At 40.5% G+C, this 26,127-nt stretch overlaps 1 protein-coding gene across 2 annotated transcripts in view; it reads left to right on the top strand.

The window, feature by feature from the left end:
• Positions 1-26,127, top strand: part of ESR1 (estrogen receptor 1) — a 368,696-nt gene that overhangs the window by 336,071 nt on the left and 6,498 nt on the right. For both annotated transcript variants that reach the window (XM_021716020.1, XM_021716021.1), the window contains one exon: positions 263-396. In XM_021716020.1, coding sequence (XP_021571695.1) covers positions 263-396 — 134 coding nt within the window. The remainder of the gene's footprint in view (positions 1-262; positions 397-26,127) is intronic.

Consider the following 26,127-nt stretch of genomic DNA (forward strand, 5'->3'; position numbering starts at 1 on the left):
AGGTTGAAGAACTCCATATTTAACCTGGCAGATTTAATCTATCTCTTCTAAGAATTTCATGAGAATGTTTTATTGATAGAAAAATTTTTTTTGTCTTGCCTTCTAAAGCTCAAATTAATGGTCATGCTTCATGAAGTGAATGGGCTACAGTCTTTTTGTTACAGATTTAAAGCTAGTAGATTTTTATGAATGCAAGCCTTATCATGTCTGTGGAAGCTTTTCCATTTTTTAATACTTTTTTTTTCCTCCTGTGTTTTCATAGGAACCAGGGGAAATGCGTAGAGGGCATGGTGGAGATCTTTGACATGTTGCTGGCTACGTCATCTCGGTTCCGTATGATGAATCTTCAGGGAGAGGAGTTTGTGTGTCTCAAATCTATCATTTTGCTTAATTCTGGTGAGTTGATAACATGAGTGAACATAATGCTGGATGAAATATTTACTTGTATTATTCAACCAGGTACAGTCTACATGCTACCAAAGTGTAATGTCCTACATTGAAAGAAACTCCTGACACACATTTAAAATAACCTATCATCATCGTAGAGTACTTACAGAGGTAGGGTTGTACTTGTCAAATAGATGAATGAAAAATTATAATTACACATGGACTCAAATGGCCTTTCTGTAGAAATATATGTATTTTTTCACAGATGTGGGGATGCTGTTATTAAAATGGTATATGTATGTAGACATATGCTTGTAGATAGTTATAGATGCCAGAAAGTAAGTAGATCAAGTGACTCTGTCAAGAAACTATGACCAATTCCAAGCCCAGAAAAAAAAAAAAGACAGGGATATTTGAGAAAGACCGTGTTTCTGGTAGAAACTGATTAGCTAAAAATATAGTTGACTTTGAGATAAAAAAAATCTGGTTCTGAAATGGAGGGATGTGGAATGCAGTAAACTGTCAGCTGAAAGAGATTTCTGTTTGGTCTGTGGAGTCTAATTCAATGGTTCTCTCTTGTTTGTTCATTTGAGAAAGCTTAGCTGAGAGCTCACATCTGGTTGTTGTTGTTATTGTTGTTGTTGTTGTGTGCCTAGTGAGGTTGGCTGTTGTATAAAGAGTCACTCTAGGCCACCCAGATTGAAACTATGGCTCAGCCTGAAATAGTGCACAGACTGTCCCTAGCCTCCTTGGTATTTGGATCTAAGTTATTTGCTCTACAGCCCGTGGGACCTAATGCTTGCCTTGGGGGTCAGTTGCACAGTTGATCCCCTTAACCTGGAACTTACCACGCCCTCCAGCCTCACTTCATGCCCCTTCTCTCATTCTCACATAGAAGTCACAACTATTTTGAAGCCCTAGGCCTGATTTAGTTTCTTACACCTTAAGACACACTCTCAAAATCTCCATAGCTGAACTGTAGCTTGTATTGATCACATACAGAAAGAATCCACCTTCCCTGCTCTTTTCACATGTTTTTGTCTTTTCGTGATGAATGCCAATCCCCTCCCAGCTTCCTTAACCATTTTTCCACTTCTCTTCCCCCACCCATGCTAGTAACCTGTGTTGCTTATGGTTATCACAGTAATCATTCTCACTTATCACCCAATAAATGGAAATCTGCACTATTACACTAAGCAAGGACTGAATTACAGAAGGAAGTTCCCTGGAAAATAATGTGATCTACACTAAGGAAGTGATTACCACTCCATTCAAGTTTCTGGTTCCACTCACATGCATTGTCCCTTTCATTTTAGTCGTTTGTCCTGTACACGGAAGGGTCCAGATCCCACAATGGCTCTTTATTGAATGAGAGTTCTGGGAGCAGTGCCACTCGGCTACACGGTGCCAGGTCCTGAACCTGCGCCTTCTTCGGTGGAGGGTTGGCACATGCTGACGGCTTTCATGTACGCAATCTGGTAACTTCAGGGAAATCAGGCCTATCAAGTGTTAGTACTACCCCCTCACTACCCCCACCACTTTAACCAGGAAAAAGTATCCCAGACAGGAAGTGAAATTAGCTGGAGTTGTATAATCAGCGCAAGTGGATGCTCTGATTTGCCTAATCAAAGATATTTCATGGCCAGGCATGGAAGCTCATGCTTATAATCCCAGCACTTTGGGAGGCCGAGGAGGGAGGATTGCTTGAGCACAGAATCGGCCTGGATAACATAGTGAGACCTCGTCTCTACAAAAAGTCAAAAAATTAGCCAGGCATGGTGGTGAACTTCTGTTGTCCCAGACACCTAGAAGAAGGAGTCAGCAGGATCTCCTGAGCCCAGGATGTCGAAGGTGCAGCAAGCCTTGATTGAGCCACTGCACTCCAGACTGGGTGACAGAGTGAGACACTGATTAAAAATGTAAAAAAAATTTTAAAATTTATTCAGATCTATATAGCCTTTTCCTACATTTTTGTTTTGTTTCTTTTTAAAATTATTTGATTATTTTTTTCCTTTGATTTAGGGTCTTACTCTGTCACCCATGCTCAGGCGATCCTTCCAAATCAGCCTCCAAGTAGCTGAGACTACAAGAGTGCACCACCATGCCTGGATGATTTTTTTAAATACTTTTTTTGTAGAGATGAGGCTGATCTTGAACTCCCGGGTTCAAGTGATATTCCCACCTCAGCCTCTCAAAGTGTGGGGATTACAGGCATGATCCACTGAATCTGGCCTTTTTTCTTTCTAAACGATTGTTCCAAAAAGTCAAGACTTTTTCCATCAAAACATTGAATTTATAGGCCTAGGTCTTTTACAACCTAGGAAAAAAAAAAAAGCTTTCAGCTCCTCACAAGAAAGTATTTTAAATTTTTGCCACCATGCCTGGCTAATTTCTTGACTTTTTGTATAGAAGAGGTCTCACTATGTTATCCAAGCTGGTCTTGAACTCCTGTACTCAAACAATCCTCCCTCCTTGGCCTCCCAAAGTGCTGGTATTATAGGCATGAGCTTCTGTGTCTGGCTGTGAAATATCATTGATTAGACAAATGAGAGCATCCACTTGTGTTGCTTATTTAAAGACTGGCACCTTAACCTTGAGACTGTATTTCCCACTGTAGAATCTGGCCTCCATCTGACTCCTTACACTTTCGTGCTCTGTTCTGGGCTTTCACTTTTTTCTTGGAATCCTCCATGTGCTTCCTCACTCTGGAAGGGTTGGAGTGGTATTTTGGAAGTACGGGGCACTGTATGCAGGCATAGTCTGCAGTTATGTTTTTCATGAGATAACAGGGTGGCCCACTCCTTTCTATCAAGGACGGCACTGCTGGCTCAGGAGAGCAGTGACCAAACAGACGCAGTCTCTCAACCTTCGACACAGTAAAATCACTCTTCTCACTACAAGAGTGAGCTATGTTTTAGGAAGCAGATTTGCTGCTGAGCACGGCTCCCAGTGTCTCATATTGTTCCTGAAAAACAGAATAAAAAAGGACAAGATTCTAAAACACAATGCTGTGGTACTAGGAGCCCTTCTCAAAGTAAAAAAGCAATCAGGCGCATGAAGGCTACCACTATCAGCAATTTCTCCTCACAACGAGCAATATGGATTTTTCTAAAATCCTAACCCATTTATGGCTCTCATCTACGGCCACTCTTTCCCTATCAAGAGACAAATAAACAAGTTACTCTGACTCCAGGAATCTCTGACAGAAGCCAAGCTGGAAGCTGATCGGGAAACCTGACCTAGAAGATGCCTGCCTGATGCCTGGAAAACAAAACCTTATTGCATGGAGGAGCCCAAGGTTTTGTGTTGACCCTCCGTTGCCAAGGTCTGAGAAAGCTGGGTTTATATTGGCCTTGACTTTGGGGCCGAGGCACAAGGAGAATTGAAAGGTTGTTGTGAGAACCTGCTAGGAATGTCTTTCTGGAAGCTTTTGAGAGGGTCTCCCCAAATGCCAACATTTCCATAGGAAGTCTTCTTCACAGCTACTTGGGAGTGGGAGATATTCATCATGATTTCTGCCTCATTTAGAATAATTTATTACTTTGCTTGAAAAATCTCAGAATCATCATCTGTAGGACAAACACTGTTTGTTTTTCCTCTCCACATCAAAGGACAGAAGCGTTCCTGGTTAATCCGAAGATGCCAACTTCAAGGCATTCTGAGAACTCGCTGGACAGAGCTCAAGTGAAGGGCAAGTAAGATCAGGGCAGATGAGCTCAGGGCAAAAGCCTGTGAAGCAGCAGCTGTGGGGGAAGGATAAGGAGTTGCAAAAGGGGACCGAGGAGGAGGTTCTGGGCCTGTCCACGGCGTCCCTTCTGCCCAGTGGGACCTCAGTTTTCCTTCATGATATAACTCAAGTATTCCTAATTATTCTAGGTCTTGCTTACTTTGTTCAGGAGGTCTTGCTATTATCTGAGTCCATTACGATTTTCCAATTCTTTTTTTTGTTGTTGTTGTTTTTGGTTTGTTTTGATTTTTTTTGGGAAGAAGAAAGAGAGAGAGAAAGAGAGAGAGAGAGAAAGAAAGAGACTGGACCCCAGTCTAGTGCAGAAGCTGGTTTTCCAATTCTTAAGAGCCCGTACCACACCGTCTAGTATTTGATTGGCTGGTTGATTGAGTCAATCATTTATTCAATAATTTAATGAGTTCCTACTGTGAATTTTGTGCCAAACCTAGAAAAAGGAAAGTTTCAGTGTTGTAGGGTATTTTTTCTTTGTTTTTTACTTTAACCTGGATTGTTCTCTCATTATTTTTTTGAAAAAAAGTTTAAATTTTTGTTTGAGACAGGATCTTACTCTGTCACCCAGGCTGAAGTGCAGTGGCACAATTATGGTTTAGGTGATCCTCCTGCCTCTGCCTCCTGAGTAGCTGGGACTACAGGTATGCACCACCACACTCAGCTAAGTTTTATATTTTTTGTAGAGACAGGATCACACTTTGTTGCCAAGGTTAGTCTTGAACTCCTGGCCTCAAGTGATCCTCTTGTCTTGGCCTCCCCAAGTGCTGGGACTACAGATGTGAGCCACTATACTTTGGCTGTTCGCTCATTGTTTATGCATGTATTTCCTAATCTCCCTATAAATTATTTATACTCTTTTTGTACTCCTCACATTCTCCTTAACCTGTGGATTGTCATCAGATATTATTACATCATTCAATCATTTAATAGATGCTTATTTGCTGGACATGGCAAATAGGACCTGGAAAGCCCTCATTTTTCTCATGCTGTTCCTGCCATTCTGAAACGTATCATCCTCTCCAGTGCCCTGTAGATCTAGCTCATGTCAAATTATTAAATGGAATAATAGTACCGATCTCTTTGGTTTATTGTGGATAAAGGGGAAATTGTGTGTATAAAGCCTCTAACAAAGTTCGTGGAACATGGTAAACCCTTAGCCAAAGACAGCTATCATCATCATTGATGAGGATCTCTGGCTTAAAGTGGGGAGGTTTATGTCATTTTTCAATATAATTGCTTTAGTTTAAAGGACTTTAGCTAAGATTACAAAAAAGTGGAGACTCAAAGGTAAGAACAGCAATAGAGACTGGGCATGGTGGCTCACACTTGTAATCCCAGAACTTTGGGAGGCTGAGGAAGAAGGATGGCTTAAGCCCAGCAGTTCAAGACCTAGACAACCATAGCAAGACCCTGTCTCTACACACACACACACACACACACACACACACACACACACACACACACACAGAGCCAGGTGTGGTGGTGTGCACCAAGTAGTCCCAGATACTTGGGAGGCTGAAGAGAGAGAATTACTTGAACCCAGGAGTTCAAGGCTGCAGTGAGCTATGGTCATGCCACTGTACTCTAGCCTGGGCAACAGAATGAGACCTTCAACTCAAAAAATAAAAAAAATAAAAAACAACAGTACAGACTAAGGCCATCATTCTGTGGCTTCATTAGTTGTGCCACTTAATTATATTTAGAAAAATTTTAGAGCAAGATTTATCTCATGGGTAATAATTGGTTGTGATTTGAGCTTTAATGTTGAGAGACCTTGATGAAAACTGTGGTAAACCGCAAAGAAATCACTTTGGGTTTATTTATCAGTCATTGGTTGCCACTGTTACTTGTTATCCTTGTAACCCCTCAGAATCCACTTCTAGTCAGAAAACAACCTGTATCAGGCCATTTTGCGCTGCTATAAAGGAATACCCACAGCTGAATAATTTGTAAAGAAAAGAAATGTATTTGACTCACAGTTCTGCATGATGCTAGCGTCTGCTTGGCTTCTGATGAGGCCTCAGAAAGTTCAGGAGGCTTTCACTTGTGGTGGAAGACAAGGGGAGTCACGTGGTGAGAGAGAGAACAGGAGCAAGAGAGAGAGAGAGAAAGAGGTGCCAGGCTCTTTTAAACAGCCAGCTCTTTTGTAAACTAACAGAGCAAGAACTCACTCCTTAGGGGAGAATGGTACCAAGCCATTCATGAGGGATCCACCCATGACCCAGGCACCTCCCACTAGGCCCCACCTCCAACGCTGGGGATCACATTTCAGCATGAGATTTGGAGGGAGCAACCATCCAATCCATAGCAGAAACCTTTTAGTGATGGTTTTTCAAGGCTCAGAAAAATTCCTGTGTCAAAGTTTTATATGTATATATCTACAATCGCTAATAAATGTTTGGTTTGGCCTTCAAGTTCCATTTAATCATTATCTTTAACTTTTGTCTGAGTCCCTTTTAATCACAGTTCTATACATTTAACTCTGTTAAATGCACTTCACTCCCTGATAACTTAATTTGACTGCTTCCCTGGAGAGCTGATTCTAGCCTCTGTCCTCTCTGATTAACCCTAGGTCCTCTTTCCTTCCCTGCCTCACTTGTTACTCCTGAAATATCTTATACTATTGAAATGTTGTAGCCTTTTTTACCTGTTCATCCGAAACTGATCGTCAGACATTTCTTTCTTTTTTCTTTTTCTGAGTTGAGGTCTCTATCATCCAGGCTGGAGTACAGTAGCATGATCATGGCTCCCTACAGCCTTGACCTCCTGGGCTCAGGCAATTCTTCCACCTCAACCTCCCAAGTAGCTGGGAGGACTACAGGTGCACACCCACCATGCCCAGCTAATTTATTTGTAGAGTCGAGTCTCGCTGTGTTTCCTAGGCTGGTCTCAAACTCCTGGCCTCAAGAAATTCTCCCATCTCGGCCTCAGAGCTGGGATTATAGGCATGAGCCACTGTGCCCGGCTAACATTTATTTTTCAATGGATGGAATAGTAAAGAGGAATAAGATTCAAAATCCATAAACACTTAAAAGCCTTAGGCAAAAAAAGTTAAGGGAAAACAGGATATTTGAAAGAATTACAGCAACATCTCTCAAGTGTGTGCCCTTGTGTTCATTTAGCAAAAAAAGGGATACGGGGCATATACGTTAAACATATTCGATAAACTGGGGCCTATATATTAAACATGAATGGTGCTCAGCTGTGTTCGTCATCTAGTTCTGCTTTGTTAGTTCAGTGTATCTTGCCATCATGGTGCATTCATGAAAACACAGAATGCTGAGACTGATGCTATCCTTTTTGCTTTATACATGTTTGTGAGAGACCACCCTCTGGTCAAAGAAGCACTCATTTCATGAATAATTATAAGTACTTGTCAAAAAGAATCTTTCCTCTCCAGATCTAAATTGTTTGCTCTTGCTTCACATTATTAAACAATTACTCAGAGCATTTATATTTTTAAGTTTAGAAATGAGACAATGGTTCAGAGAGTCTCTATATTTAGATGAAAGAACATTTCAAAAACATATTGACTGTAAATAAGGAGGACCATTAATTCAAAAACAGTTGAAGTCTTCTGACAGAAACGGGCCTCGGAAATCGCAAATGGGCACATTGTCAGGTATGCCCATTGCTGTCACATTGGAGAAGATTTGATTATGTTATCTTTCAAGTCTTTGTAATGCCAGGCTTCCTCCCCAAGGTGCCAGCTTATTGTCATTATTTTGAGATAAATGGCACTTCATTGCCTCCTGCTCTCTAGCTGACTGTGTTCTGAAGGCAGCTGCTCAACTTCTGGAGTCCTTGCCTGCTACCAACTTTTAGTGTTGCCTTAAACAAGCCTTACAGCCTTTGTTAGTTTCCCGAAAACATGGCATGGCATGCACTTTGTCATCAGGAAGGACTGAATTCAAGTGAAGCAACTCTGCCAATTCCTTGTGGGGAGGGAGATGATAGATGCCCTTGGATAAACTGCTTTCCTGAGTACAATGCATAAAATAGAAAAAAATAATACTTAACTCAAAGGATTGTTGTAGCAAATGAAATAACCCCGTTAGTAAAGCATCTTGTACCAGGTCTAGCACATTGTAGATGCATGGGAATGTTAGTGTGCCTTATTCATGCTCTCCTACCGCAAAATCCTGTTTTTGACTCTATAAAAGAAATTAATATGTTCTTCTAAGCAGATAATAAATACATTCCTGCCTGGAAACGTCGAGACAGAATTTCATCCTTGCCCTTAGGAGCCAAAAAATTGCATTCTCATGATGAAGATGTCCTCATGAATTAAATCGTCTCTGGCCCCAGTGGGACAGATTTGGTCCAACATCTCTTGGATCTTCTGAGAATTAGGGAAACCAACAAAGTGCCTGGTGAAGACATGGGAGTTTTAAATGAATTTATGGGAGGGGACAAAAGGCAACTGGTGTTGGCAGACTGGAAATCCTTGCAAGGTTCTGGATATTAGGAACGGTTTTTCTTTTGATACTGGTGGGCAGGAGAGAATCTTCTGAGGCAAGTGAGACCCTCAACCTCAGTCCAATATTCATGTTGTTGACTCCGCCATGAGAAAGAAATTGAGGACAGGTTAGAATAAAATGAAAATAAAAACAAAAGTGAAAGCAAAAAAGTTTTATTGTAAAATGAAAGTACATAGTCAAGAGAAAGAGTGTGGGCATACTTGAGAGTATGAGTCATGCCCAAAGGGGTTCTTGGTGTCTTTTCATAGTTCTCTCTAACTAAGGAGTGAAATATTTAGTTATCTCCAACTAAGGAGGAAGAGCTTTTGTAGATTATCTGGGAAAGAGATGGGTACCATTCCCTTGCCCACCCATATCCTGTTATAGTCAGAACTGTTATGGCACTGATAGGCATCCATTTAGTAAGTTAAGGTATTACAAGGAGGGTATGATGAGTTTGGAGGTCGCTTGCTGGTCAAATCCATTGCCATTTTGGATTAAACTAATTTTTTTACAGGTTTTAATCTCTGACTGGGGCAGGCAATGAATCTAGTAACTAGGTTTCTGGAGCTGCTGATAAACTTTTCTTGCAAGTCATGTAATTTATTAACTGCTGTCTGGTATTTTTCATTCTCCTAGGACCACCCAACATTACTCCTAACTCATGTTCACATTCACAATCTCAGGAGAAGGAGAAACTGTCTATCATTTTGTGCTGTCAAGGGAACCAACAAAGGGAGATGTCATCTTTCAGGTCTTTGACTTAAGGGTCAATTTGTACTGCTTTCTCTAGGGTCCAGAAATTACATAAATTGGTATCAAGTTTGAATAGATATGGAATCATTTTAAAAAGAATAAATTCCCACTAATTTTCCCATTGCTGACTTAAAATTTTCTTAATATTACAACACTGCTTTTGAACGTATCTTTTACTTAAATGGATACAGGCTCCAAATTTTGATCTTTCTTATATAAGTCTAAAAGCAAAGAATATTCACAAATTACGTACAAACTGGGAGAGAAACTGATATAACAATGTTTTGCAGAAATTTAGTTACTGTTTGCAACATGCCTGGGCCAGATCCCAGGTCCCTTTGTGTCCAACATGGTCTACCAAGCACTCAGCCACGACTGGGTTCTCCCAATACTCACGCACAGAATTATCATCACAAAACCCTTGCTTGTGCAGCATGTTGCAACGTCCTCATTTGGTTTTGGCAGGAACACGTCGTTTATGTATTTTGTTTGCCTCTGTTCTGTATTTATTCGAGATATTTAAAATATAACTGCTGGATTCAAAGGTATTTATAAGCGTAGATGAAAAATGTGTTAGGAAACAGTTCGGGGTTACATAGATTATCTGAGATTGGTGTGTCTCAAAACGGACCACACATTTTTTTAATTTTAAAGATGTGGGGTACAATTCAGGATTCGGTATACAAGTAGACATCATACAGGTAAAGTTTGGGCCTCCCTTTGGTCCCCACTTTGTCTGGTTTGAGATTAGGTACCCTTACTGATGTTGTGCCTCCCTCCCTCCTAGCAATATCCCACTACTGCCAATCTCTTTATTTTAGTCTGGCCACATTTCAATCATCCTGGGGAGGGGACATCTTTGGAAAAAAATCTGTGTGGGGACCCATCCCCAGAGATTCCAGAGTGGGGTCTGAATATCAGTATCGGTTTAAAACTCTCCACCAAAACTCAGATTTGAGTCTTTGAGAATCATTCATTTAACTGATGCAGAACATTCTGATATTCATGTCTTGATATCTTTTATGATATCATAAGACAAAAGCATACAATTTTAAAGTTCTAAAAGACCTGTGAGAATCCATCTTGAGTTATCAGAGATGTGTAAAACTTAGTTGGAAAACTACTGGTGTAGATCATAAAATATCTGCTTAAAAAAATAACTCTTTAGTATATGATTAAACTAACCATTCTACAAACTGAGAGGGAACTACTGCCCATGCTTGGAACTGTGCCAGGCACTAGGTGCATACAGATGGGTCATGTCCATTTCTTCCATGGACTAAGTTGGGCAGGAGGAGGAACAAGCAATTAACTAATTATTTCAAAATTGTGAGTTCCGGGTCATAGTGGAGGTGAACACCAAGTGCTGCCAAGACCCAGCAGTGGAGTCCTCAGCTGAGGACTGATCCTTTAGCCGAGCATTGAGGATGAGTAGGATTAGCTGAAGACAGAAGAAGGGCAAAAGGAAACTCCTGGCTCTAACATTAAACCACCAGTGAGGGTCTCATCAAGCTATTGAACCTCTGTTTATTGGCATACTCCTTGTTTAAATAGAAGTAATAATTCCAGTCCCAGTCACAGTGGTTCAAGCTTGTAATCCCAGCACTTTAGATGATTGAGGCGGGAGGATTGCTTGAGCCCAGGAGTTCGAGACCAGCCTAAGTAACAGAACGAGACCTTATCTCTACAAAAAAAAAAAAAACTTAAGAAAAGAAAGAAACCTGGGAGTGATGGCATGCATGCCTGAAATTCCTACTACTCAGTAGGCTGAGGTGGGAGGATCACCTCAGAGTGAGACCTCTACTCAAAAAGACAAAAGATAATAATAATTTCAAAGAGTGCTGTCAACACTATAGGTTTGTTATGACATATACAATATAATAACTGAAGCTAACATCACCGTTACTGTTGTCTATTTTTCAAAGGGACAATATAAGCAATCTAATATTCTGCCAAGGCTTTGAAGTCAAGATCTCCCTGCTCTAATCAAAGGATAGAGGTAGAGTGAAGCCCTGTATTTAGAAAGGTCCTAAGTGCTGTCCCTTTGTGCTTGTGCCCAGCATACTGATCTAGAGTCTAAAAATAGTTAGCCCTTGAGTTGAAGAAAACCTTGAGAAAACAGCAACAAAATCCCACTAATATCCTGAGCCCAGAAGTAACATTAAATATTGTCTTTTAATGGGTTTTTACTTCTTCATGAGATCCTATTATTTGCTTACATGAGTATTCAGAACATACATGAATATATATGCTTTCCTGAAAAATTGAGATGGGGCTGGGCACTGTGGCTCAAGCCTATAATTCCAGCACTTTCGGAGGCCGAAGTGAGGGGATTGCCTGACCACATGGGTTCGAGACCAGCCCGAGCAACTTGTCGAGAACTCATCTCTACAATAAATTAAAAAAAAATTAGCTGAATGTGGTAGTGCACACCTGTAGTTCCGACTACTTTGAAGGCTGAGGTGGAAGTATCGCCTGAGCCCAGCAGGTTGACGCTGAGGTGGCTGTGAGCGTGCCACTGCACTTCAGCCTGGGTGATGGAGTGAGACTCCAACTAAAAAAAAAAAAAAATTGAGATGGAACATCAAACTTTTCAGTTATGTTTTGAGTCTAGGCCAAATATCATAACGCTTAGATGGAAGACCTACTTCTGGGTCTGACCTTTCCACTCATGGCCTTCCAACTGCTTCTGCTGAGTTGAAAGATAGAAAAGCAGACTTTCTACTCTGAGTTCCATCCTGCCTGTGTTTCTCTCCCCTCACAAGGCCACTGAACACTCCATCAACTTCAGCCTCCAGCACTTTTTCCCAGAGGGCATATAACTAGTTTTGTTTTTTGAGTCAGGGTCTCATTCTGTCACCTAGGCTGGAGTGCAGTGGCATGATTATAGCTCGTCACAGCCTTGACCTCTTGTGCTCAGGGGATTCTCCCTCCTCAGCCTCCTGAGTAGCTGGGACTATAGGCATATGCCACCACAGCTGGATAGTTTTTTTATTTCTTGTAGAGATGGGATCTCACTATTTTGTCCAGGTGGGTCTCGAACTCCAGGTCTCAAGTAATCCTCCCACTTAGACCTCCCAAAATGCTAGGATTACAGGCATGAGCCACTGCGCCTGGTCCACATGGCAACTTATGTATACTGAAGTTGACCGAGGCTACCTCAGCTCTATTTCCCGTGAATTTTTACTTTATATTTATGGTTTAGACTTTATTTTTCTTCTGGTATATCAGAAAGACAGCAACATGCCATTGATTGAGTGATATCTATGGCTGTATAAACTATTATCTGTTAGTTTGACTGGCATTTATTGGGGATTTTCTACTCTCTAGGCATTGTGCTAAGTGCTAGAAATATAAAGTTGCCTTTAGTTGCTTCATCTGTAAAATGGGGAAAATAATAGCTCCTACAGCATGGGTTGCATGAAGTGAGGCATATGGATTGCTCCCTAAAACCTAGGGACTACCCCAAAACAGTCACCCAGTGGTTATACTCATAGCAGTAACAGTAGTAGTGATTAAAAAGACAGCTCAAAGACCCCATTGTCTGATGATAAAGATAGATATAAAAAGAAAATTATTCTTTTAAGATATAGCATTATAAAATTGCGATTACAAAAATAATGTGTTCAATTTAGATAATTTAGGAACACAAAATATTATAATTACAGAAATGCCAAACCGTCTGGCATGAACCAGCCACAATGATATTCTGATGTATGTTTCCGCAATGTTGTGTAAAGGTTAAGAGCAAGAGACTTTGGTTCCAAGATCAAGTCGCCTTTCTGCTACTTCTTAGCTGTATGACTTTGGACAAAGTTGTTTAAACCCTTTGTGCTTCTGTTTCCTTGTCCATGAAATGGAGACTATAATAGTGCCTACCTCATAGGGTTAATGCTAATACAAGTTAGCTCTTGGAACAATGCTTACTTAAACTAACAATTCGTGCTGAGAACTATTTTTTTCCATCCATACTGTATATGAATATATTCATATTCATATTTATCTTTATATATTTCAATTAGGATTGTACATACGTACTGTGAATGATTATATAATGTCATGAGGATATAATACGATTTATCCAGCAAATCTGATAGTGTTAAACACTTAAGTGATTCTCTTTTGAGTTTAAATATACATCATGCATGTGTTGCATTCTTTCAATATATCGTTTGTCCACCTGTCATTAGTACTTTGGCTATGTTGCTAGAAGTGGATTTGCTGGGTGAAAAGGGTCTAAACACTTTCAAGGCTCTTGATACGTGTTGCCTACTATTCCCGAAAACTTTATCCATCTACACTTTACTTACTGGCTGTGCATGCAAGTGCTCACGTGAACGTAACCTTATCATTCCCTGCAGACCATAAGATGCTGCTAGAGAGTTCTAGAGAGCACATTGCTTCCTCCCGCCCAGCCACTGCCCTCTGCTCTGAAAGATCCACAGTCAGGAATTGCTACATATTAGACACATCTCCTTTTCAAGCAAGTGATCTTCTGTCAAAGAATTTTGTTTCATTTTCTTGTCTATCTAGGTGCTTGTTATGCTAATTTTAAGTTTTATGACTTGCACAGACACCATGCTGATGAACTGCTCTTGTTCCAAGGAGTCGGGTTGCTCTAAAGGGCTGGTATTTTATATATTACCATCGCCTTTGGCTCTTTGTCACTGGTGTTTTTAAAGGGATATTTGCAAAAAGAAAGGCAAGAGATGATTTGCAGTAAGAGTATCTGTCTTTAAAAATTCCTGTAAGGAAGATCAGCCTGGCTTCTCCAAAGAGTTTGTTTGCTCTAGGTTCTAGGGATTTGTGTGATTGACATGCCCTTTCCTAGTCAGTAATCAACTTAGAGGAAGCAGTTTAATGTGGGACCCCACTATCGCTCTATGGTGCCCTTCTCTGGTGATCAAGAAGCTGCTGTTCACATAGTGCCCTGTCTAATCTCATGGGGGTCTCAAGGATCAAATACAGCTTACTCCCCAGATTCTCTGCAGGGGAAAGCAGACGCTGGGCTTCATGGTCCAGGTTGGAACTGGTCGTCAGTTCCTAGGACAGCTATGTGTGAATGTCAGGAGGGAATTGGCAGGGGAAGTTTACTTATTCTTTAAAATTGGAATCAACAACAGTCATGAATGAAACCCAAAGTTCAAAATTCATTTTCATCTTAACAGTGAGGCCTCTGCCTTTTCTCTTGCAATAGTGAATGTTAATCATTGAGTTACATAACCAAACCTCCACATTCAGCGAAAGCCAAACAAACACTCAGTACCTTCTAGTAAAACCTTAACGCTGTGCTTTCTTGGCATCCCAACTTGCAAGTCCCCTGGGGACGAGGTTTTGTTAGTCTTTGAAGCTGATCTTCTTTTGTACTTAGATATGTAGCTCAGATTATTGATGACATGTCAGAGATATTTCCAACTAAGAAAATTACTCACAGAAGCTTTGGTAACAAATTTGCTAGCTCCATTTCCTGCTGAAACGACAAGCTTTGAAGAGTTTCAGAAATGTGATCAGCCTTAGGGATGACAGAAATATTGTGAAAATAGCAATAAGTAATATTCCTACAGCAAACTCCTTATTCTTTGGAGTATCTATTCATCAGTCATATTTCCCTCAGCAGTTCAGGCATTGACAAAGCTTGTGAAATAAGAGGAATGAAAAGGGACTTTGAGTTTGTATTTTTAATAGCATTTTTCTACACAAAATTATGAAAATAATACACGCCCCAGGCAGAGAACTTGGAAAATACAGAAAAGCCACCAAGAAAAATAATCTCCCATGTAATCATAATTTCACCACACAACAGTTGTAATTGTTAACATTTTGGTGAAGGTCCCCTCATTAAGACTCTTAAAAGATGCCACTTCAACTCCACTCCTTCTTTTCTTTGCACCCTGTTTTGAAATGCAGAATTGCCCCTAAAATCATTTCAGGAAAATTATTAGGTTTTTCAAATGTCTCTGGAGGTGAGTCCATTGGCAGTCATTTCTGGTTTCTCACAAACTTGGAAGTTAGGAAATTCTTTGTTTAGCTTTTGAGCATTGAACCTGAACTGAAGGATGTTTGGGTTCTAGTTCCAGCTCTGCCACTTATTTACTAACTGACTGGCTGACCCTGGGCAAGTCCAGACCAGCTGCCTTGCCTAAAGTCCTGCCAACTGTAGCATCTGCTGGCCCCAGCTCCTAAACCTCCTTGATCTTCTGCTTCCCAACAATTAAAATAATTGCACTGAATGAGTGTTTATTTTTTTAACATTTAAACAATTTATTTTTAATAGATTTTATTTTTTAGAGCAGATTTAGATTTACAGCAAAATTGAGTGGCAAGTACAGAGAGTTCCCATATGCTCCCTGTCCCTACACATGCAAAGCTTTCCTCACTATCCAGATCCCTCAGCAAAGAGGTACATTTGTTATAGTCAATGAACCTACATGAACTGGGTGCAGTGGCTCACATCTATAATCCCAGCACCTTGGGATGCAGAAGTGGAGGATTACCTGAGCCCAGGGGTTCAAGACCAGCCTGAGCAACTTGGCGAGACCTAGACTCTACAAAAAATTAGCCAGGTGTGGTGGTACACACCTATAGTTCCAGCTACTTGGAAGGCTGAGGAGGAAGCATCACCTGAGCCCAGCCCGTCAAGGCTATGGTAGCTATAAACATTCCACTGCACTCCAACCTGGACAACAGAATGATACTCTGACTCAAAAAGAAAAGAAAAGAAAAGAAAGAACTTAACGAACACACCATTATCACCCAAAGTCTAGAGTTTACATTAAGGTTTATTCTTGGTGTTGGACATTCTATGGCTTTTGACAAATATATCCACCATTACAGTATCGTACAAAATAATTTTCCTGTCCTGAAAATCTGCTGTGCATCTCCTTTTCATCCCTCCCCACCCAACTCTTGGCAATTGCTGATCCTCTTACTGTCTCCATAGTTTTTCCTTCTCCAGAATAACATACACTTGGAATCATAAAGTATGTAACTCTTTCAGATTGACTTCTTTCACTTAGTAATCTGTATTTAAGGTTCCTCCAGGTCTTTTCATGGCTCTATAACTCATTTCTTCTCATTGCTGGATAATATTTCATTGTCTGGATGTACCACAGTTTATTTACATATTCACCTATTGAAGGATGTCTTGGTTGCTTCCAAGTTTTGACAGTTATGACAATTATGATAGCTATAACGTCAATGTCTACACGCTTCTGTTTTTTTTTTTTTTTTTTTGGTGATTTTTGTGTGGATATTATTTTCAGTTCCTTTGTGTAAATACACAGGAGCACAACTGATGGATCGTATAGTAAGAGTATATTTTGTTTTGTAAAAAACTGCCACACTGTCTTCTAAAGTGGCTGTGCCATTTTGCATTCCCATTTGCCATGAATGAGAGTTCCTGTTGTTCCATGGCCTGTTAGCACTTTGTGTTATCAGTGTTCTGCCTTTTGGCCATCCTAGCAGGTGTGAAGTGGTGTCTCATTCTTGTTTTAATTTGCATTTACCTGATGATATAATGTGGAACATCTTTTTTATATGCTTATTTCTTATTTGTATATCTTTGGTGAGGTGTCTGTTAAGATCTTTGGCCCATCTTTTATTCAGGTTGTTTGTTTTCTTATTGTTGAGTTTTGAGAGTTCTTTGTATATTTTGGATAACAGTTCTTTATCAGTTGTGTCTTTTGCAAATATTTTCTCCCAGTCTGTGGCTTGTATTCTCATTCTCTGGAGATCAGTGATTTTGACATTTTCTTCTGCTGAAGCCAAGTATTACAGAAGCAGCCTTGGAGTCACCAGAGGACTGGGCATGGGGTAGCAAGGGAGAGTCAGAGTGAATGGGCTCTAGGCCCCTCACCTTTTCCTCTGCTTTAGTCAGAGAAGTTTGACTTCACTCCATTTATATATGAGAGTTTCACGTGAGGTTCACATTTTTGTTTGTTTGAAAGGGATTCTGACTCTCAAAATGGTTTGAAAACTACTGGACTAGATGGTCTTAGGTCCCCTTTAAATCCGTAATTCTAGAATTCCATGTCTTTTTTGGTGTAATACAATACAACCTTTCTCTCCTTAGGAACAAATGAAATAAATCTGTTGCACACTGTCATGGGACACCTTTTTAATACAGTTTTTATCCACTGTAGTGCTCAGTTAACAGGATGAAACCAACACACCTAAAGAATATGCACTATCCCTATGTCCACTTATCTCACAAAAATAGGAATTTTTTGCACCAGTTATCTCTTTCAAAATAACCAGACAGCACTCTCAGCCATTTCAAGTCTATATCTAAGAAATACAGGGAAAATAAGTCTGAAGCTTTGTGGCTCAGGAGATAAACATGCAAATCAGAACAAAGAGGGTATGACCATCATTTATTAGTGACCAGTGCAGAACATTACAGGCAATTCAAGTAGGCTCTTCATTTCAGGGTGGCATGGACATGTGTGTATCCATCAATTATATATTCTCAGATTGTATGTCATTTTCTCTGGATTTGAGTCTAAGTCAGATAGGTGTTTAATGATGTTTTATAAACACTTCTATTCATGCTAACACCATTCATTGATTTGGCAGGAGATGAAGGGGTATGTTTTCCATGATATTATTCGTATACTACCTATTCCACAGAGGATTTGAAATGACCTTCCACATTTCTTGCAGTATAAAGGGGCAAATCAATAGTTGGCAAAATCTGTATAAATTGAAAATAACTTGAAGAAAATAATAAATCCAGGAGTCAGATTAGCACACAGAAGTACATCTGTGCAGTTCCTAAGATGGGCCACAAATCTGGCTGTAAATTTTCTTTGCTTGGACAAAACAGAGAGGAGAACACATTTCATTATAAAGTTCACAGGCTTTTAATAAAAATAAAATAAAATAGACCAGTTATTCAACATAAATCTCTTCTTCAACCAAGTCTCTACAAAGTCTATTTCCCATAACTGGGACTTGAGAAGAATTGTGCAACTGGGAATTTGAAGTTGTTTATTCTCTGTTGAGAAACTGAAGTGCGAATCCTGTGGGTTGCCACTTAGAGGTTGACCCATGTGTTTTGATAATCACCTGGGCAGTGGTTAGGTCTAAAGGTCTATGAAATCTGGTAGCTGTGCACTAACAGAAATCTGATAGGTTGAACTCAAGTACTTACCACTGCACTGTTCAGCCATGGCATTGGTAGCACAACTCACTTGGTATAGCAAGTACAGAAATGCTGTTCCATCTCATGGTGTATCAGATCACTATGGACTCATCTCCAATCTGCCTCTTCTGGATCTCTTTCCACTCTAAGTGTCTGGTGTAGTTGACCAGGTGTGTTCTGGTTACTGCCTCTGTATAATAAATTACCCCCAAAACTTAACAGCTAAATAAAACAAAAGTTTAGATTCTGTTGGTCACGAGTTTGGGTAATGGGCAGAAGGAATGGTGTGACTCTTTTCCACAATGTCTTGGGGCTTCAGATGGGGAAACTCAGCAACTAGGGGTAATTTGATAGCTGTGGTCTGGAGTCACCCTGAGGTGACTCTGAGGTGTCTATTCACATGCTGGCAATTGATGCCGGCTATTGGCTGGGATGTCAGCTGGAACTATCAACTGGATTACCTGTCTTATATCCCAGCATGAGACACTAAACTTCTTACAAGGTGCTAATTGTTCCAGAAGTACATATCCCTGCTAAAAAGGAAAGTGACACGACTTTTTATAACATGTGCTTAGAAGTCACAGTGTTATTTCCAGCCCGTTCTATTGGTTACAAGCAAGACATGAGTCAACCCAGATTAAGGGAGGGGGCACAGATCCCATATCTCCATGGGAAGAGTACCAAGATCACCTTGTAGAAAAGTATGTGGAAGGTAGATACTTATATGGTCATCTTTAGAGAGTTAAATCTGCCGTAGCATATAAGAGCTGCTTCCTACTCTGCTTTGTTGCTCCATTCTCCTTGAAGTACTGGGCAAGAAAAAGTGGGGTCCAGGGAAACAAATTCATCCAGACTGTGCTGGTCTGCCTCTTCTAGGAAAAAAAGAAACCCTAGAGGCCTCCTGAGACCAGGCCACTTACAGGGATTAGGGGATTCACAAGGGACCTTGTGCACACTCCTCTGTGATAGATAGACTATGAGTTTTCCATCAAGTGTGTCCTTGGAAAGGTAGTAATTGAATGTTTGAGGAATAAGAAATTCAAAATCTTGGTTATTCCTTCATATATTTTGGATATAACTAACAAAAAGAAAGCTCCCAAGCAAAAGGATCTCTATCTATAGATTCGTCATGTCTTTGTTCTAACCTAATACACAAGGTTAGGGCATTATTTCCTATAAAAATTAAAAACTGTGGCTATGAAATGAGACAAAATTTCTTTTAAAAGTACATATTTAAGATTTTTTTCTTAAGTCAGCTGAACCAGTTAATCAGTTTCACCATCTAAAGTCATCATAGAGAGGTTTGTCTTCTGAGTCAGCTTGAATATATTTATGTACTAAGTATTTACTTTCAAGAACATCTAGTAGATTTCACTAAAAAATTATACTAAATTGACAAATGTCACTGACTCAAAAGCATACGGTTATATAGTCATTTGTGCTGAAAGGGTACTTGCGGGTACATAGCAATTCCAAATGAACAGGACTGCCATGTTCCCAGCAAAAACACTCATCTTCACTGTGTCCCTCTCACTCTGACACCTCTTGGAGAAGACTTCACTGAGTGTGTGGTCTTAGACACAGTAGACTAACAACACACATTTGCTCAAGGATTGGGTTATGAGCAGGTTCTTCAGCTTTTGGATAAAAAATTACACATCAGTGGAAGGATGGAAGTTTCTTATCCATGGACGAATATTTCCCAAGGCAATAGTCTTTTTATTCAGTTCACAAAATGAGATATTTTTTCTGTTCCAGTGCATGGCACAGAGCAATATCTTTGAAGCCTTTAGTGATGTTGAGAGCTGTGTCTTTTAATCATATCAAGCTAAACATTCAGATGTCTCAGGCTTACCTGTTGGTTCTTTGGACAAATGGATTACTCTGAGGTGTGTCAGTAATCAGGATGAATAGTAAGCTTGAGAGGGGATGACTAGGTGGTTCTAGAATTTAGATTGTGGTTTCTGTAACAAAGTGTGGCAGTATTGGCATTTGGGAAGATAAATAATTTCTAAGTAAATAATTTCTATGCAATGTCAGGCGATAAAAATGTAGAAAATGGCAACCAAAGGAGATATACAAAACATCCCTCTAGAGCTATCCCTTTTTATTCAAATATATTCAATTACCCATCAGTAAGTCATAAAATACTTCTTGACTTACATTAGAGTAGGACACCTGATATAACAAATAAGCTCCAAAATATATAATGGCTCAGACACCTGGAGACTTATTTCTTGTTTACTTAACAATGCTGGGTTCATGAACAGATTAGTGTCACAACCCTCTTCCATGTGGTCATTCAGGGAACCAGGCTGGTGAGGGCTCTGCCATCTTAAATGGGTAGCTTTCAGTGTTCTCCTAAGAGTTAGCTCTGTTCTAACCAGCCTAGCCAGAAAGACAGAGAAGACTTGGAGGAGCAAAACTTTGCAAAGCCATGGATAAGTCATCTTCTTAGAGCCATCATATCATCGTTATAGGACGCTTTTCACAAAACAAAGAGACAATTTGTGTTTTCAAGATTTCACATCTTAGTAGCCACAATAGGAAGAAACCAACATAATCACATGGTTCAGCATCCTGGCTGTGCATAACTCGTTAATGGAGAGGTTTTTTTTTCTTTTAAGCACAAGTATTAGGGTTTCACCCTCAGCTTCTAACCATCAGGTTTAGATGAAACCTGGGCAATTGAGTCTTGTGAAACTACACAGTAGATTCCGAGAGACTAGCAAATTGGAGAATCACAAACCTTAGAGAAAAATCTCCTGGAATTGCCATTAATAAACTACATATCCCTTTGACTATCCGGAAATGAATTAAATAGGTAATAGTTTACCTACACATTAAAAAAACAATGTATTGATAGCCATCATGTAAAGGAGAGATAATATTAAACTATATTAAATAAAATAATATATATTTCCATGCAGATGCACAGGCTCGATGCAGGTAGAAAGCAATAAAGAAGTAAAATGCTTCTGTATATTTGCAATGAATGTTTGAATATGAGAAGATGATCAGAAGCCTTTCCGTTCAAGAAGTTCAGGTATATAAACAGAGGTAGAGATGGACACCAGAATAAGAAAACTAAAAACTAACCAAAACCTATGTGTATGTGATAAAAGGAGATAAGTACATTAAATAAATTTAGTAATAACATGCTGCTATGGTCTGAACGTTTGCCCTTTCCAAATGTAATATTGAAATGTAATCCCAGTGTGGCAGTATTGAGGGGTGGTCCCTTTAAGAGGTAATTGGGTCATGAAAGTTCTGCCCTCAGGAATGGATCAACCCATTCATGAATTACTAGATGAATGGGTTAACACATTAATGGGTTATCATGGGAGTGGGACTGTTAAAAGAAGAGGCAGAGAGATCCGAACTAACACGTTCTGCCCCCTTGCTGCAGAAAATCCTCACCAGTGAGAAAGCCCTCACCAGATGTGGTCCCTCAGCTGTTGACTTCTCAGTCTCCGAAACTGTAGCAAAAAAATTTCTTTTCTTTATAAATTAACCAGTTTGAGATATTCTGTTATAAGCAACAGAAAACAGACTAAAATACTTGCCAAGAAAAATCAAAGACTGTTGAAGTGAAAGAAAAATAAAAATGAGGAAGTAATTTTGCAAACAAGTTTGGCTCTATGATAAGTGTATTGTCAAAGTGATTCTCTTTGTTATATAGGATGAGGAAGTGCCAAAGTGGATTGAAACATGCATTCTATCTTTAATGGGATATTAATCTCTCTACATTCAAGGCAACTATTCCCTCAGTCTCTAGAACTTAAAAAGGCCTTTGGATAAGCAATGGAGAAGAGATGACGGATTGGAAAAAGAAACAGTGATACCTGTAAGATGCTATCAAGAAGTGTGTGGGAGCTGGGTGCAGTTGTTCATGCTTGTAATCCCAGCACTTTGGGAGGCCGAAGCAGGAGGATCACTTGAGCCCAGGAGTTCAAGACGAGCCTAGGCAACATAGTGAGACCTTGTCTCTATAAAAATAAAAATGTATGGGAAAACTCTGGAGACAATGTTGATGTAAGACAGAAAAATAAGAACCCCCAAATAATTTTATTATGTACTTTTTACAAAATGGATTTCTTACCATAGTACAAAACTATTTAAAAACATATACAAGGCAATAACACAAGATTTCAATGATGTACTATTTTATGATTTTGGGGGGTTCTAATTTTACTCAGGAGCATCATATATCTCCTCTCTCTATATTTACATGCAGTTATGTTGTTTTTGTAGTGCACTGCACTGAAATCATTTCAACTAAATGTATAGTTGAAAAGCTTATATAATATGCTCAAATGACAGAATGATAAAGTGAATACATTGTTTAATAATTTTGAGAAAATAATATTCCATTTAAGCTTCCTTCTTTATAGCCAATTTACATACTAGACCCTTTGGGTTCAGCCTTATAAAAGCTTTTAAACATTTTTCACTACACAGTTTTATTTGTGGGAAAGTTTGTTTGGTAAGGCATTCAAGAGATGTAGGAGCTGGCAAAAACTCTCCATTGTTTGGGATGTCCTGCACCTGCAAGGACATCCAGTACAACCCCCTCTCAGCAAGTGGCAGCAGTGACCTCGGGCTGTCCAAATTCCCCATGAGGGACAGGTCCAGCCCCAGGAAGAACAACAATCATAGATGACGCCAACAACAAGCCTGGTGCTCACCAGACAGTCAGCCTCAGTGGCACTTCTGAGCAAATACGCTGCTTGGTTGCAGAAGCAATTCCAGCAGAACCCCCAAAAGGTTGAGGTGTCAGCTAATCACTGGGTCCTCCACGGGCACTTGAAATTCTTCCTTCTCCAAGCTGAGTGACAGCTTTCTGGCCCAGGCAACTTGTGGCTGTGACTTGAAGAATTTTCTTCACTTTTTCCCTTGAGCCATTCCCTGCCCCCACCTTTTTATTTTTATTTTTTGAGTTGGAGTCTCACTCGGGCTGAACCACCGAGCCCGGCTATTTTTATTTTTTAAAGTTACCATAGACTGAAGGACTCTCTCAGTGTCTGCTGTCACATTCTTCCATTTGGAAAAGAGAAAAAAAAATGTAGTCTTTCTTAAAGAGTTTGTCCTCAAGCATCCACTAAGCCACATGCATCAGGATTTGTCACTTCTTTGGGAACTCTCAGATGTGCCCCCCAGTGGAGGTCCATGGGCAGAACACTCAGGGACACCTGGCGTTAGTGCTTCCTTCTAGGCATAGCCACTTACACACACTGCAGTGTCTAAGCCTATCCACGAGCCCAGAAGATTCCATTATTTGGAAGAGTGCTGTGGAATGGAGAGGAGATTCCCATGGGGGGTGGAAATAGAAAACAAAGGAAAAAGAGTGACCTAGCAGAATGAGAGAAGGCAAGGGAAAGCAGAAGTGAGAGAGAGAGTTGGAGGGGGGAGAGAAAGAGAGAGAGAGAGAACGCAAGTAACACTGGGTTGTGATCTCTTGTCCATGGGGGTGTCCATGTGGTTTTACTCCCTATTCGTTCATTCTTTTCTGCCACCAGATTTCCCCATAGACTTTTCTTAAATCTCACATGTTGGCTGCCAGATTCCAAATCCATAGCAGCTCAGATTTGTTAACAACAGTTCAAGACTGGATAGTGACATACAGACTTTTTTTTTCCATCTTTGGAATTTGGAGTGACCTCCAGAGTTGCAAAAGCCGGCCTTGTTGCAAGAATATTTCTGAAGGCCCTCACTGTCTGCTCCCTGGCTCTGTGCTGCTGAGAACAGTGGTGTGGCCGTCCAGGGTGGTAGAGACCACCTGGGATATGGAAATTACTAGCAGCCCTGTTTTGCTCTTGCCCATGAGCAGTGGTTGCCAGAGCACATGAAGCATTCTGGGTATCTGGATTTCTGTTTCTCTCATATGGCCCCTTAGGGCAGCAAACATGAACCTCGTTTTGCTAGAAAAGTCCAAAAGGAAGATGACTGCTGTTGTCAGTTATTGGTGTTTCAGCAGGACCCTATTTTTATTCCTCAGTATATTTGCAAAGCTAGGAAGCATCTGCTGATGAGGATGAGATGATAAGCTGTATTGGTGCCAAAACAGGACTAGAAAAACAGGCTTGTTCTGCGGATGGCCTGCATCCTAAGGGTTCATGTTAGGAACATTCTCTCTCTGTAGGCAGTATCTGCTCTTAGAACATTAACACTTGAAAGGAATTAAGGTTTGGAATTTCTATCACATAACACAGTCATGCACACGTTAGGTGCTCTGTAAAGGCACGCTAGACGAAGGAACTCACGCATGCATGCACCTTAGGGAGGATGGAGCAGCCCAGGAGAAAGCTTTACTCCCCAGAGGCTGTGTGCCAAGTCTTTGGCTTCCATTGGCAAGGTTGACACGAGATGCTGGCCCTCAGGATCACTTAAGTTCTAGCACAGTGTAGAAGAGGAGCAATACACAAGTGTCACCTTTCTAGGCAGAAACATCTAAGTTGTCTGAGCCCCCATTTTGTGATTTCCATGAACAAGAAAGGGATTGTCAGTGCATGGGGCCAGTATCCTGGGTGGGAACAAAAAAGGAAATTGGTAGAAAGTGCATCATCCAAGTTGGCCTAACTCAGCTCTGTGGCCTAGGCCGGTTCCCACGATATCCACCCAGAAGAGGCAGGACCTTTAGGAGATGGAAGGCTGGAATGTGTATGATGACACAGAGGACCGTGAAAGGCAGAGCCAGTAAGGAGCTCTGCCGAGGCCATCCCTCGCCTCAGCCCACCAGCGCACACCTCTTTGCTGTCGCTATCCCCAGGGAAACCCCATGGACACAGAACGTTTGCCCATTTTTCTGATGGACACATTCTTTCTCTATCAACAGCCTGCATAAAGTATAATGAAGTAATTCAGCAATGTGTTTCTTATCCCGCTGCCTGTCTGGTGCCTCCTCATTCCTTGCTCTGCTTGTTTTATTTCAGAGTGCCTCAGGGTACCAAAACTACATTATCTGAGTAGACTGCATGGATGCCAAGATCCTGACCGTTCTGGTTTTGTTTGTTTTAAACCTTAGCCATTTTCTGTTCTGGGCAGTTACAACTCTGTTTACTGTGAGTTCCTCTGTGTGGGTGTTGTCCCCAGTGCTAACCTAGGCTGCTTCGTGAGCAGTCACTTGTCACCAAACTACCAGCATAAAGTCAGGGATTGAGAAACTTGGGAGTGTTTATTGAAGGTGCTGATGAGGATGGGGACGGGGAAGAGAAGAAATACGTTTGTAAGATGGTCAGTGGGTTGAATAGAGATAAAAGTAAAAACATGTTGCCAAATACACCCAATCTGGGTGGGAAAAATATGCTGTCTGCTTCCTTCAAGGCAGTGTAATTAGGAGGCAGGATGGAGTTTATTTCTGGAATGCTAGAAAATCCATCCCTGTGGTTCCAGGGTGAGCCTGCTCCATCTTTTCTGCCTCACGTTCTCAGTACTTCTCACCTCAGCATCACTCACCTTCCTGCTGTCTGGGGGCTGAGCTCACAATTCACAGTAATAGGATTCTGTCAGTTGCAAGTGACTCACATAATCTTTTTAAAATTTTATTATTTATTTATTTATTTATTTTTTTGAGTTGGAGTCTCATTCTGTCGCCCAGACTGGAGTGCAGTGGCTGCTCCCGGCCACCGCAGCCTCTACCTGCT

Source organism: Carlito syrichta, unplaced genomic scaffold (genome assembly GCF_000164805.1).
Source record: "Carlito syrichta isolate Samal-C Ts95f unplaced genomic scaffold, Tarsius_syrichta-2.0.1 Scaffold308114, whole genome shotgun sequence".
Classification (NCBI taxonomy): domain Eukaryota; kingdom Metazoa; phylum Chordata; class Mammalia; order Primates; family Tarsiidae; genus Carlito; species Carlito syrichta.